At 39.9% G+C, this 15,722-nt stretch overlaps 1 protein-coding gene across 2 annotated transcripts in view; it reads right to left on the bottom strand.

The window, feature by feature from the left end:
• Positions 1-2,176: 2,176 nt before the first annotated feature.
• The window catches only part of LOC133547746 (gastrula zinc finger protein XlCGF57.1-like), a 34,814-nt gene continuing 21,268 nt past the window's right edge, over positions 2,177-15,722 (bottom strand). The window contains exons 2-3 of one of the 2 annotated variants that reach the window (XM_061893296.1): positions 9,284-9,396; positions 2,177-4,556 (exon numbers count right to left, since the gene is read on the bottom strand). In XM_061893296.1, the coding sequence (XP_061749280.1) occupies positions 3,001-4,556; positions 9,284-9,395 (1,668 nt within the window). In that variant the 5' untranslated portion in view covers position 9,396 and the 3' untranslated portion in view covers positions 2,177-3,000. Of the gene's footprint in view, positions 4,557-9,283; positions 9,996-15,722 lie in introns of those variants that run through there. The other variant, XM_061893295.1, reaches the window with a different exon arrangement.

Raw genomic sequence — 15,722 nt, 5'->3', positions numbered from 1 at the left:
ATGTTCTTTTCTGAGCCCTGACATTCTCTTGATCATTCCCCACACTTGGCTTAAAGGAGTAGTTCTATTTAGTGTTTCACAAAAAGTTCTCCAATAGTGTTTTCTTGTTTTTTTAATAACATACCTTACTCTAGCTTGATGCCTTTTATATTGGATCATGTCTTGGAAATGATGTGTTCTTCTTAATATTCTACAGTAAATGCTATATTCCGTTCTTGTATTGCATCTGTGCACTCTTGTGTCCATCGTCCTTCTTCTCCCGATTCTACTCCTTGGTATGCTCTGTTTGGCTGCTTCTATTATGCACTTTGTAATATCTGTATTAAGTTGCTCAATATCTTGATTTATATTCTCTTTATTTAATGTCATGTTTGAAATGTCCCTAAATTGTTCCCAGTCACCATTATATTGATCTTCTCAGTCTAATTTCATGCCTGTTCTGTACAGTTTATTACATACGCTCCTCTCATTTGCTGTACTTCAGTTTCCTGATGACACAGCCCACAGTTACAACACTTCATCTGTTCATGACTTCCACATTGTCCATATTCATGCTGCCCTCCACACCTTCCACATCTCATCTTGGCATGACACACACTACTATGTGCCCAGAGTGTTGGCACTTGAAACAAGGTACTGGGGGTGGAAACGACATACTGGGGGTGGCATGCAAGCTCCAATTTAAAAACTTAAAAAGCAGAAAACATGATTCTTTCCGGGAGGACTTCCTGGACAAACTGCAGTAGCACAGATTCGCTCTCCATCTTTTTTCCGTTTCTATATGCCATCAATCTTTTCATCATTGTGACAGTTCCCCCTTTTATTTCTCTTTTCAAATCTTCTAAATGTTCTCCTCTTGGGATTCCTGTCACCACTCCTCTTGCCCCCTTTCATTCTCCCACTTCCATGCTTTCCTTTAGTATCTTATTGCACAGCTTTTGCAATCGCATTGCTTTTGTTCTTTTGCTCTTTATTTTTACATTTAATCCAAAGACTTCCGTCCTTTAGCACTTTGGCCATCTCCACCTCTCCAATGTCCTTTTTTAATCCCTTAACCTGTGTCATCAAACTAATATCCTTCATGTCTTGATCTGACTTCAATCTTGCAATTGTCCACCACTATCTTTTTCCTCCTTTCTACTCTTTTAGTGCGCTAATTTCCTTCATGACCTCCTGTCCCCTTCTTTCCTCTCTCCCCTCTAGTCCTATCCATGTCCATACCTTCCTCATACATCTCTTCCTTATCCCCTTCCATCTCTTCCTTATCCCCTTCCATCTCTTTTTTACCAGCTACCAGAAATACAAAGCTGGATAATGGAGAGGTCTTGTCAAAAAAACAAAAAGAAAAAAACAAATAGCCTAAAAGCAAAAATAAAAATGAACTAAATCTCCTCTGTTCTGTACATCATTGTCCAAGTGACATTATATTGTCATCTTCCTCTTTATGCCATTTCCTCAAGGTGACAGAAAAACATGATACAACCTGCCTATCATGTGATTCTACCATGTTGGCAAAATACAAACACACAATATATTGACATATATAACACATAAAACATGGAATTAGAAGTGAACAGTACCCATCCCTACCAGCAAGTGTTGTTGTACTGGAAACTAATTTACAAACACAACTTCATCACACACAATACTCCACTATGGAATTGTTCTTATATTAAAATGAGAAACAAATCCATCTTTGTACAGCAATGGTTTGAAAAAGGCATTTGGTTACGGATGCACTTATTGACTGATAAAAATATGTTAATATTTGAAGATTTCATTAAGTACGACCTGCAAATAAACAAAATATTACAACATTTAAAAAGTCTTTCATTCAAAATATTCTAGTTACTGCATCTTTTTTAATTCTTTACTATTTCTTCTTATTATTATTTTTTTTATATCTGGAACAAAAAAATACTCATAACTTAAAGTTTCCATTCTTTCCAAGACGGAATTGACCACTTAAAATATTTTGGATGTTGTTTTGCAATTAGATACAACATTTGTTGGTTCTGTGACTGGGAAACACAATAAACAGTTTATTTTAAGAATGTATGCAAAGTAAATCTCTGTGGGATGATGTACAATATTGGCTTTTGTCTGACACTCCAAACTTTGACTGATATTGATGTTGTTTTGGGGATGTTGAAAAAGAAAAAAAAAACATTGAAAAAAAAGTTTAAAACACAATACTGGATTTATTTGATTTATCCACAAATGTAAGTTTGTAAAAACAAAGCCATCCTTCCACAAAAACTCAGCCATTTTCTCTCACTTTTATATTGCATAAAGGTCTGGGGACATACATATAAAATAATCACAACACAATCATCATAATACAGAGTAATGACGGTAATGAATAAAATAGATTATAGAGACCCAACAAATGATTCAAAAAGACACACATTTTAAAATTGTTTAAAAGACAACTGTTCAAATGATGTATAAAGTAAATAATAATATGCTTCCTGAAGTGGTCCAGAAGATGTTTCAGATGTGAACCAGTACATATGTATATCATATAAAGGTGATAATCTATGGGATCATTAACAATTACAAATACAAATATGTAATATTTCAATATTTCATATAAATAGGTCTAAAATTGTATGATGAATATACAGTATATATATATATATATATATGAGTGTGTGTGTGTATGTGTATACATACACACATGTTTATTGCATGTAAAATATGTATTTTACTGTTTACTCTCACTTTTTTACTCAAATTGTTCTGTCCATTTTTTAACAAAAGTACACAATGTTGCATATTAATGCATGTGCTTGACTGAAAAAAGCATTAATATAAAATGTTTAATCTATAAATGTAGGCGCATATTAAACAGATTGTTAGACAAACAACAATGTCACACATGTTATATGTGCTGATGTTGTTAGAAAGTCAAAATGAAAGTCTGGACAGTTTATTTCAAATCCTGCAGTTTCATTTGCTGCTGCTGTTCTCACCAGCACACTTGTGTTTCTTACACTGCTACTTAGAAGACAATCTTTCACCACACACACTGCAACTCAACACTTTCTCTCCAGGGTGTCTTCTCATGTGTCTTACAAGGGTTGATCGGTCACCAAAGCTTCTGTTGCAGATTGAACAGGAATGTGATTTTTCACCAGAGTGTGTTCTCATGTGTCTTTTCAAATCCTGACTTTGTGTAAAACATTTACCACAGATTGAACAGGAGAAAGGTTTTTCACCAATGTGTGTTCTCATGTGTACTTTCAAACCCTGACTTTTAACAAAACCTTTACCACAGATTGAACAGATAAAAAGGTTTTCTCCAGTGTGTGTTCTCATGTGTCTTTTCAAACTCTGATTTTGTGCAAAACCTTTACCACATATTGAACAAGAAAAAGGTTTTTCACCAGTGTGTGTTCTCATATGTACTTTCAAACTCTGACTTTCAACAAAACCTTTACCACAGGTAGAACAGGAAAAAGGTTTTTCACCAGTGTGTGTTCTCATGTGTCTTTTCAAATGTTGACTTTCTCTAAAACCTTTACCACAGGTTGAACAGGAAAAAGGTTTTTCACCGGTGTGTGTTCTCATGTGTACCTTCAAATTGATACTTTGTGTAAAACCTTTACTACAGAGTGAACAAGAAAAAGGTTTTTCTCTAGTGTGTGTTCTAATATGTCTTTTCAAACTCTGACTTTGTGTAAAACCTTTACCACAGGTTGAACAGGAAAAACGTTTTTCTCCAGTGTGTGTTCTCATGTGTACTTTCAAATTGATACTTTGTGTAAAACCTTTACTACAGAGTGAACAAGAAAAAGGTTTTTCTCCAGTGTGTGTTCTCATGTGTGATTTTAGACGACAATGGTATTTAAAGGTTTTGTGACAGTGAGAAGATGTGAAGTGAGTGTTGTCAGTGTGACATGTCTTATCATCTTTAGAGTCTTCATCATCAGTGTCAGGAGAGTGTGACGTTGTGTCCTCACTATCTGATAGTGGAGCTAAGAGCTTGTCTGCTTGTGATCCTCCACAGTGGTCTCCATCAGCTTCTGTTGTCATGTGTTGTGTTGAGCTGCTGCTTGGAGGCTCCCCCCCTCCCCTCTCCTCACTTTCACCTTTCACCTCATCATCTTCACTCTTCACAGGGACACCAGTCACTGGGAACTCCTCCAACCATTTAGGCTGACTGATGCCCTCTTCCTCCTCTTCCTCTTTAATGTGCGGCGGCTCTTGGTCCTCTTCTTCCTCTTTAAAGCAGGAGGTCAGTGGGTCCTCCTCGTCCTTTTTAATGTGAGGTGTCAGCCGGTTCTCTTGCTCCTTAAAGTGAGGGGTCAGTGGATCCTCCTCTTCCTTTTTGATGTGTAAGATCAGTGGGTCCTCCGCTTGCCTTTTAATGTGAAGGGTCAGTTTAACATTATGGGTCTGTGGCGTCTCATGTTTCGCTTTATTGTGGGGGGGCTGTGGGTCCTCTCCTCCGTCTTTAATGTGTTGGGAATGTGGTACCTCTTTTTCCTCTTTAATGTGGTGGGGCTGTGGCTCTTCTTCCTGCTCATGAGGAAGATGTTCTTTATTGAGGTCTGTGGAACAGGAGAAAACAAACATTCTTCAGAAAAGTCCAGCTTTGCTCAATCACATGAGACATTGTCCTACACCAAGAAATGATTTCACAATCTCATCAGTTTCCCCTCACAGCAGTCAGGGTACTTCCAGCTGACACATGCAGAAGACCTTCAGGGGAATACCTTCCTAGGCCAACATCCAATCCACCTTATTCATATAAAAACATCCTAAAAGTCATTCCTGCAATCCTTAATGGTAGACGCCATACGTGAAAGTGTGCTGTTCTCCCTCTGAATAAGTCATACACACACAGGAAATAATGTACCACATGCCAGCCTCCACACAGTAGTACTAGGGATGAGCTCCCCCTGCTGGTGGACAATAATTAGTCATTTTCCTATTCATCTTAAGAGACATGTCTGTTATAAAAGAAGCATGAGCACAGTCAACATGTTGGCCAAGAAAGATGACATCTGTTTTACTTTCATTTAGATAGTGTCACCACAGTTAAACTGGGATGAAGTATTTAGATTACTGACTACACCTTCAAAAGATAACTGTTTACCTTATTAATATTAGTAATGATGGATTAAATTAATTTAGTGCGTTTCCAGACACTCAAATTGCGTTAGAGTGAGAACTGAGAAGGCATCATTCATGCAGTCCACACATTCAATCAAAATCAGTATCAGACATACCGTATTTCCTTGAATTGCCGCCGGGTATATAGTATGTGCCTGCCTAGAATTACTGCCGGGTCAAACTCGTTTCGCAAAATAATTAGCGCATGCTTAGCATTACCGCCGGCTCAGGATTAACGCCGGGTCAAACTCGTTTCACAAAATATTATTTTTATTAGCGCATGTCTAGAATTTCGGCCGGGTCAAACTCGTCACGTCACGAGTGACACTTCACCTGTCATCATTTTCAAAATGGAGGATGCTGATTTCAATAATTTGAAATGGCATAAAGGGTTTCACGGTGGCAGAGGGGTTAGTGCGTCTGCCTCACAATACGAAGTTCCTGCAGTCCTGGGTTCAAATCCAGGCTCGAGATCTTTCTGTGTGGAGTTTGCATGTTCTCCCCGTGAATGCGTGGGTTCCCTCCGGGTACTCCGGCTTCCTCCCACTTCCAAAAACATGCACCTGGGGATAGGTTGATTGGCAACACTAAATGGTCCCTAGAGTGTGAATGTGAGTGTGAATGTTGTCTGTCTATCTGTGTTGGCCCTGCGATGAGGTGGCGACTTGTCCAGGGTGTACCCTGCCTTCCGCCCAATTGTAGCTGAGATAGGCGCCAGCGCCCCCCGCGACCCCGAAAGGGAATAAGCGGTAGAAAATGGATGGATGGATGGATGAAATCGCATAAAGGGAAAAAGATTAAGAGCTATTCAGTAGGATTTAAGGTCCAAGCTATTGAATACGCCAAAAAGAACACTAAGCAGCTATGTTTTATTAATATACCGTAGCTGCGTGTGTCAATTATGAGTCATTAAATGACTCCCACCTCCTGGTGGTAGAGGGCGCTAGTGATCCCTCTTGCGACTACTCGGCTGAAGAAGAAGTGACAACAAGCAGCAAGAGTGAGCAGCGTGTGTTTATTTTTTCCTCTTGCTTGCACTTTTAACATGGAGGATTACATATCTAAAATAAAACAATTTTCTAAACTGGACTTTCAATCGAAGCAGGAGGTAATAAAGGAAGATCTCCATCGAGACAGTGAGACTTTTAAAACTGAAGAAAGGAAGACTTTTATGACCTGTGAGAACATTTTTACAACTCTTCTTCTCTGACCTTCCCAAAGTAATAATCCAATCAATAATCACTGAACTCAACAAAAAAAAGGCATATTATTTCAACAATCTGCGATGATGTAACGACTTGTCCAGGGTGTATGCCGCCTTCCGCCCGATTGTAGCTGAGATGGGCGCCAGCGCCCCTCGCGACCCCACAAGGGAATAAGCGGTAGGAAATGGATGGATGGATGGATTATTTCAACAATAACTTCCGGTGTCACAGAACTGGCTAATATAACAAAATCTGCTTTTCATTGCACAATATCAGGGAAATTGACATCAATGTAAGAGCAATGTTGTCATTCTTAGGAGAAGCAACATTTGTTAGGGAAAATAATGCCTTGCCGGTAAAGTCTAATCAGGTGTACTGGAGAGGAGCCTAAGCCAGATAGTCGGACCTCGGATTCAGGAGGAACAGTGTGGTTTTCGTCCTGGTCGTGGAACTGTGGACCAGCTTTATACTCTGGGCAGGGTCCTTGAGGGTGCATGGGAGTTTGCCCAACCAGTCTACATGTGTTTTGTGGGCTTGGAGAAGGCATTCGACCGTGTCCCTCGGGAAGTCCTGTGGGGAGTGCTCAGAGAGTCTGATTGTGGCGGTCCGCTCCCACTATGATCAGAGCTTGGTCCGCATTGCCGGCAGTAAGTCGGACCCGTTTCCAGTGAGGGTTGGACTCCGCCAAGGCTGTCCTTTGTCACCGATTCTGTTCGTAACTTTTATGGATATAATTTCTAGGCGCAGTCAAGGCGTTGAGGGGATCTGGTTTGGTGACAGCAGGATTAGGTCTCTACTTTTTGCAGATGATGTGGTCCTGATGGCTTCATCTGGCCAAGATCTTCAGCTCTCACTGGATCGGTTTGCAGCAGAGTGTGAAGCGACTGGGATGGGAAGTCCATGGTTCTCGTCCGGAAAAGGGTGGAGTGCCATCTCCGGGTTGGGGAGGAGATCTTTCCCCAAGTGGAGGAGTTCAAGTACCTAGGAGTCTTGTTCACGAGTGAGGGAAGAGTGCATCGTGAGATCGACAGGCGGATCGGTGCGGCGTCTTCAGTAATGCGGACGCTGTATCGATCCGTTGTGGTGAAGAAGGAGCCGAGCCGGAAGGCAAATCTCTCAATTTACCGGTCGATCTCCGTTCCCATCCTCACCAATGGTCATGAGCTTTGGGTTATGACCAAAAGGACAAGATCACGGGTACAAGCGGCCCAAATTAGTTTCCTCTGCCGTGTGGCGGGTCTCTCCCTTAGAGATAGGGTGAGAAGCTCTGTCATCCGGGAGGAACTCAAAGTAAAGCCGCTGTTCCTCCACATGGAGAGGAGCCAGATGAGGTGGTTCGGGCATCTGGTCAGGATGCCACCCGAATGCCTCCCTAGGGAGGTGTTTAGGGCATGTCCAACCGGTACGAGGCCACAGGGAAGACCCAGGACACGTTGGGAAGACTATGTCTCCCGGCTGGCCTGGGAACGCCTTGGGATCCCCCGGGAAGTGCTAGACGAAGTGGATTGGGAGAGGAAAGTCTGGGCTTCCCTGCTTAGGCTGCTGCCCCCAAGACCCGACCTCGGATAAGCGGAAGAAGATGGATGGATGGAAGATAATGTGTTCTGGACCACTCATTCATTCTTTAAACACCCAATTGTCCCGTCCTTTTAGACGGTCATTCGAAATAGCGACAAAACTACGAAGCTAAAGCTGGCAAAGAAAATCCATACACCCACAACACATCTCATCTGCTTGTGTTGTTGTGAACGACATCATCAATGTTGGAATAATGTACAAAGAGGACAGCAGTCGCAAGTGTCGCCTCCACACATCGTTCTGAGAACAGCAACACACTTCCCCCTTCACAATAATAGGTCTGACTGCGCTAACAAAATAAAGGTTTTAAAAAAAAAAGCACCTTAAACAAGCGTAATGAACTTATTGATGCATTTACACAATTATTATGCTTTGACCCAAAGTAAGGGTCAAAATTGTCTAAAGATTTATTGCACGAATAAATGTGAGCGATTCTACATTTAATTAACAAACTGGAAAGAAAATAACATTTGCCTTGGTGCCCTAAAATATGAACCCTCCTTTAAGGCAACACTTGTCTTGACCTTAAAAAGTAAAATTTTGAGGCCTGTCGATGATGTACCTTTTTCCCACCCATCCATCCATTTTCTACCGCTTGTCCCTTTTGGACTCACAGGGGGGCAGAAGGTGGGGTACACCCTGGAAAATTCCATAAAACCTTTACACTATTTATTTAAATCGTATCCTAATTAAAATGTATCCTCCAGTTTGTGGCTATTAAAAGACATATTTCCAGAGAATATGCATTTTTACAGCATGTTTTAAAGAGATAGCGATTAAAACAATGACTTCTGGCTATATTATATTGATCAACTAATTCTTATTAGTGAGCAGAATAGAGGCGCTCTCATTGACTCAAATGGTAAAATTAGGATGGTCAAGATTTTGCTAACGTTTGTTTAGGACTTAGAATGCATACAAAATAAAAACATGTTATTGTCTTACATATGGATTGTGAATGACAGGCAAAATAAAACAAATCAGATCCCCTTTGATCATTTCTCTACATCCTGTGAACGGGTTGATGCTGTGGTGAAAGTGAGAAAATAAATACATGTTGGGAAAATGCAAATTTAAGGAAAAATGGCTGACAAACTTTTTAAAGGGGAACATTATCACAATTTCAAAAGGGTTAACTCTGACTTGTTCCACCACTGACAGTTTGTAGTACAAATGGACTGGGATGTGTAACTCATCTTTAGTAGTTACATTCCACAGAACACAGACAACCACGTGGTTGCAAGACCACGTTGCAAGTAGCAGACGGAATGCATCATCCTCACAAGACAACACAACTTCTTATACACAATATATTGCAGAAAAGTGTAAATAATGAAATATAAAGTTAGTAAAGATGTGAGAGTAAGAAGTAAACAAACCTGTTCTGTGTAACACAACTTGATGTTTCTTGAAAACAGCGTCCAGTAGTTGATGTTGTCGCTCCTTCTCCTCTTTTGTTGGACAAAGTTCCTCCTCATACTTTGCTATCATTCTTTGGCACATTTTCACACAATCACAACACTTTACTCTCACACTTGATCTCTACTTAGCGATGTGTTGATAACTTCTGTGTCTTCTGTTAGCAGCTAACAAGCTAAGCTAACTAGCGAGCTAAGCTAACTAACAAGCAAAGATAGCACGAAAAGCGGCACAGTGCTTCTAGTGCATCGAGACCAATTTATCCTTAAAAACGAATCCCATATGTATTTTATACGACGTAAATATTATAAACTGGATAACAAATAATAAGACTGACTTATTAGCGTCGTGCACACTTCTTTCTCCTTCTCCTCCTGTTCTGCTGTCTTCCGTTTACCCCGGAAGCTGGGAATGACGTCACAGCTGAGCGGGCGAAAAGGTAGCTCTATATAAGATATTGCTTGCTGTCACTGTTACCATGCTTTTCTTTTACGTAATATTTATTTGAAAAACAATGTGATATAAACGAGTGTCTTGTTTTTAAAAAATAAATTAAAGGAAAACAAACAAAGCTTTAATGTTGGGGTTCAGTGGCGCCCCCGTGCGACATTCATTGCAATGACAAGAGTGAAAGTGCTAGAAATTGTAGCGATATTACTGCCTGATTTTTTTTAATTTACCCTTCCACGTGTTTTTATTGTTGTACCCTTTTACTCCTAATCTATTTTATACGAAAAATTAATAAAATATTGAAATATCACAGAAAGTGACGACGCAGGACCTCCGTCGTAAAAAAAAGTACAGGAAGTGACGTAAATCACGCATGCGTGGATCGATCGTGTCGTGAATTTATATCCATTTTTAAAAAGTGTGAAACATTTGCTCTCTTAAACAAAAGTCTCTTTCTTAAAGTGAAATCCAAATCCTCACATTGTGTTAATGATTTTAATTTATTCATTCAGTCTTAGAAGATTTGTATAAAATAGAAAACACTTACATTATTACATTTATTGGAATATATTACGTCGTTTTAAATAAGCACATTTAAGCACAAGTGTATGATTTAATTATATAAATTTTATTTTAATCTTACTGGAATGGTCTCTCATATTTACTTTTACTTTCTTTAACGGGTTTTGTTTGTAAGAGGATTGGATTTAATGTGATGTTTTTTATATTGCTGAGTAAAATATTGAAAACACTGACTCATATTGTATTGAAAGTACCTTAATGTGTCCAAACATTGTTTATGTGTGTTTAATTGTTCAATAACAAAATAAAATAAATACTCACAAGTAGAACTGGCTAGCAAATAAACTCTTATATTAACATCAATAATGTTGAAGTCATATTACATGACATTATACAAATATGTATATTAAATATAATTTGAATAGTTGGCAAGTAAACAAAATGCATTTGCCATACCTAATTGTATTATATCAATTATAACTCAACCGCACACATTACAACATGTATTCACACTTTGTTGTGTGAAAATATTTTACACAAACTTACATTCAATTATAGTAATGATTATAATATAATAAGATATATAACAATGTGTGTTCTGGATCTAAATTAATGCATGGAAAATAAATAGTTAAACAATTAATCTTTTTAGTGAGGTGGCATCTTTTTCACCTGAAAACTTATCTACTGAAGTGTGCAAATAAAGTCTTACGTATTACTTGTATTACATTTGAATAGAACCTTATTGAGCATATAAACAAGATTCTTTTAGAAAATGTGCCAAGTATGAAAAAGTCATTTTGTATTTGCGTACAGGATGTTGAATGACAATGATCTCGACCCACTATAAATAAACAAAACAGGAAGATTGGAGCATGTGGAAGGAAGTTATGACTGTTATCATTTTCCACCACAAACGGGCGATGTTTATGTTGATATCAATGACTAGTCATGATCAGACCCCGAATTAAAGGTCTCATATCAGTTTGCAAGGAGATCCCATCATCTAAACAGAAGTAAAGACAACTTGATGGTTGATGGCGAGGGGCAGTTTTGGCCGCCAGGCTCCGCCCACCACCAATGGGTACCAACAGGTACTGACCCATTCTGCACGACAGGGTGTCATCATCATCATTTGTACCAACTCTGAATGCAATCTCAGTTTGTGGAGCCAAGTTATAAATGTGTAAAGTTGTGTGGCGAGCCATCAGGTCAAAGTTTGGTCAAAGTCCCGAGGAGGAGTTTGTTCAAGTACCACCCCTTTTTGACTTCAACATGGCTGACGGAAACCAAAATGGCCGACTTCCTTTTGCCTCTCAAATATGGCTTCTTGAGACTTTTACGTTCCTCCTGTCACGATAGACGCCGCTGGTGATGTTGGTGGCGATACGTGAATCTGGGGCGAGGGGCACAATCATTCACATTTTCAAGAGTTAATATTTGATGTTTGGCTTCGGGGCTCCTAAATTATTTAAATTTTTGCTTGCAAGATTTGGAGAGTTTTGAGAGAACTTTTCCTCACACACTGCACATTCTAGAACTATCCTTTAGCCACGCCCCCTGGGCTAATATACTTCCAGTGTTGTGACCTCTGTTTACAATTTGTCAGCTCCAAAATATACCTTCTCACTGGCTACTCGGCCTGTCAATCTTTGGCCTCCACACCATTCCATTCAGAAGCCATTCTCCATTCAAAAGCAATACTTGGCTGCCACTTCTCTCATCAACTACATCCCTCCAGAAAATACACTGATAATACTTGATATGAAGCAATCAAATATATCATGAATCTACTCAGGTCCCATGGTTTATAACAGGGGTAGGGAACCTATGGCTCGCGAGCCAGATGTGGCTCTTTTGATGACTGCATTTGGCTCTCGGATAAATCTGAGCTGACATTGCTTAACACGATAAGTAATGAATAATTCCACTTGTAATCACAGTGTTAAAAATAACGTTCAAAATATAAAACATTCATTTTTAATCCATCCATTCATTTTCTGCTGCACCTGTTGAAGAAGTTACATAAAGGTAAGTAGTTATTTATTTATTATTGGTTAATGTGGGGCTTGTAATCCTGGGGATTCTTCAGACCACCAAGCACCGACATGAGAGACTGTTTCAGGGTTTAAATATTGTTTTATTTTTAAATAAGACTCTCAGTTGCTTTCCAGCAATTGTCTTTTTCTCTTTCCTTCTTACTCGCGCTCTGGCTCCAGCCCCAACCCCGTCTCTCTTCCTGGATGCTGCGTATAACAGAGCGACAGGTGATTACATAACAAGGCCCAGGTGGGCCTTCTATGGTCCTGGCACACCCCGCTTCGCTGCAGGCCCGCATGCCACGACCCCTCCACAGTTAGCTTCAGAATAACAATGTTATTACAAAAAATAAGAGACCTGTTATACTTTACAAATGTTGGTCTTACTTAAAAATGCACACGTTTAGTTCTGTTCAGTGTTGAAAAAAATATTATATGGATCTTACGGAAATACATTTTAAAAATATTTGGATTGTAGCTGAGATAGGCGCCAGCACCCCCCGCGACCCCAAAGGGAATAAGCGGTAGAAAATGGATGGATGGATGGATGGATTTTTGGCTCTCTCAGCCAAAAAGGTTCCCGACCCCTGGTTTATAAGAAAGATAATGAAGTTGGATAAATGAGTCATAATTGCAATGGTCTTGCAGACAACAGAAAAATAAATCTCATATTTATGTGGCTGAAGGAAAAAAAAACACAATATTTTTTGTCTTCAAGAAACGCATTCAATAAATTTTAGAGTCAGAAAAATGGAGAAAAGAATGGGATGGTTCGATTTCCCGGGGTATACTATTCCCATTTATTGAACTTTGGGCTGAATACTTAAGTTAAAGTTAAAGTTAAGTTAAAGTAGCAATGATTGTCACACACACACTAGGTGTGGTGAAATGTGTCCTCTGCATTTGACCCATCCCCTTGTTCACCCCCTGGGAAGTGAGGGGAGCAGTGGGCAGCAGCGGAGCCACGCCCGGGAATCATTTATGGTGATTTAACCCCCAATTCTAACCTTTGATGCTGAGTGCCAAGCAGGGAGGTAATGGCTCCCATTTTTTATAGTCTTTGGTATGACTCGGCCGGGGTTTGAACTCCCAACCTACCCATCTCAGGGCGGACACTCTAACCACTAGGCCACTAAGTAGGTGGCCTAGTGGGTAGAGATTAGTTTTAACATTTAGCGCTCAGATTTAGATTCAGCTGTGATGAGGTAGCGACTTGTCCAGGGTGTACCCCGCCTTGGATGGATGAATGGATTTACATTCAGATTTAAGATTTATGTTTAGATTTAACATGAAGCGCTTTCATTTAGATAGAGATGTAGATTTAAGATTTAGATTTAACATTCAGACTTAGATCGAATATTTAGCACTGACATTTAGATAATTTAGTTTTAAGATGTAGGTTTGGATTTAAGATTTAGATTTAGTTTTAACATTTAACGCTCACGTTTACAAACCCTGTTTCCATATGAGTTGGGAAATTGTGTTAGATGTAAATATAAACGGAATACAATGATTTACAAATCATTTTCAAGCCATATTCAGTTGAATATGCTACAAAGACAACATAGTTGATGTTCAAACTGATAAACTTTATTTTTTTGCAAATAATCATTAACTTTAGAATTTGATGCCAGCAACACGTGACAAATAAGTTGGGAAAGATGGCAATAAATACTGATAAAGTTGAGGAATGCTCATCACATTACTTTTTATTCATGTATGTATGTAGAAGTGTCTGGTTGCATCAGCTCCGCTGCTTTAATATTCTTTCATGTCCTTTGTGTTCTTTGATGTTTGATGTTTCCCTCCACATGTAAGAGGGATGTGTACTATGTGTGCTATGGCTTTGAGTTGTTTTTTCCCCCTTGGCCTCAGTCTGGACCCCCTCTCCAGAGGCCCAGGATTAGACCCATTTTTTTATTTTCATTTTAATCTTTTTTTTTTTCTTTCCCCCATTCATCCCCCCCCAATTGTTTACCTGTATCTCACCTTTTTTGTAAGGGCGCCGGAAGTCGGCAGACCTGTCAGCGATCCTGTTCTGTCTCCCTGTAATGTTTGATCTTGAATGGGATTGTGCTGAAAATGTTAATTATCCTGAAGGAACTATCCTGAAGGAATAAATAAAGTACTATCTATCTATCTATCTGTATGTCTGTCTGTCTGTCTCTCTGTCTATCAAACACTTATTTGGAACATCCCACAGGTGTGCAGGCTAATTGGGGACAGGTAGGTTCCATGATTGGGTATAAAAACAGCTTCCCAAAAAATGCTCAGTCTTTCACAAGAAAGGATGGGACGAGGTACACCCCTTTGTCCACAACTGCGTGAGCAAACAGTCAAACAGTTTAAGAACAACATTTCTCAAAGTGCAATTGCAAGAAATTTAGGGATTTCAACATCTACGCTCCATAATATCATCAAAAGGTTCAGAGAATCTGGAGAAATCACTCCACGTAAGCATCATGGCCGGAAACCAACATTGAATGACCGTGACCTTCGATCCCTCAGACGGCACTGTATCAAAAACCGACATCAATCTCTAAAGGATATCACCACATGGGCTCAGGAACACTTCAGAAAACCACTGTCACTAAATACAGTTTGTCGCTACATCTGTAAGTGCAAGTTAAAGCTCTACTATGCAAAGCGAAAGCCATTTAGCAACAACATCCAGAAATGCCACCGGCTTCTCTGGGCCCGAGATCATCTAAGATGGACTGATGCAGAGTGGAAAAGTGTTCTGTGGTGTGATAAGTCCACATTTCAAATTGTTTTCGGAAATATTCAACATCGTGTCATGCGGACCAAAAGGGAAGCGAACCATCCAGACTGTTATCGAAGCAAAGTTGAAAAGCCAGCATCTGTGATGGTATGGGGGTGCATTAGTGCCCAAGACATGGGTAACTTACACATCTGTGAAGGCACCATTAATATTGAACGGTACATACAGGTATCAGAACATATGCTGCCATTTAAGCGCCGTCTTTTTCATGGACGCCCCTGCTTATTTCAGCAAGACAATACCAAGCCACATTCAGCACGTGTTACAACAGTGTGGCTACTCAGTGGCCTAGAGGTTAGAGTGTTCGCCCTGAGATGGGTAGGTCGTGAGTTCAAACCCCGGCCGAGTCATACCAAAGACTATAAAAATGGGACCGGTTACCTCCCTGCTTGGCACTCAGCATTAAGGGTTGGAATTGGGGGTTAAATCACCAAAAATGATTCCCGGGCGCGGCACCGCTGCTGCCCACTGCTCTCCTCACTTCCCAGGGGGTGATCAAGGGTGATGGGTCAAATGCAGAGAATAATTTCGCCACATCCAGTATGTGTGTGACAGTTATTGATACTTTAACTTTAACTTTAAAAAAAGAGTGCGGGTACTTTCCTG

This window comes from Nerophis ophidion, unplaced genomic scaffold (genome assembly GCF_033978795.1).
Source record: "Nerophis ophidion isolate RoL-2023_Sa unplaced genomic scaffold, RoL_Noph_v1.0 HiC_scaffold_171, whole genome shotgun sequence".
Classification (NCBI taxonomy): domain Eukaryota; kingdom Metazoa; phylum Chordata; class Actinopteri; order Syngnathiformes; family Syngnathidae; genus Nerophis; species Nerophis ophidion.
The sequence above is the reverse complement of the archived record's forward strand: the minus strand, read 5'-3'. Positions and strand labels throughout refer to the sequence as shown.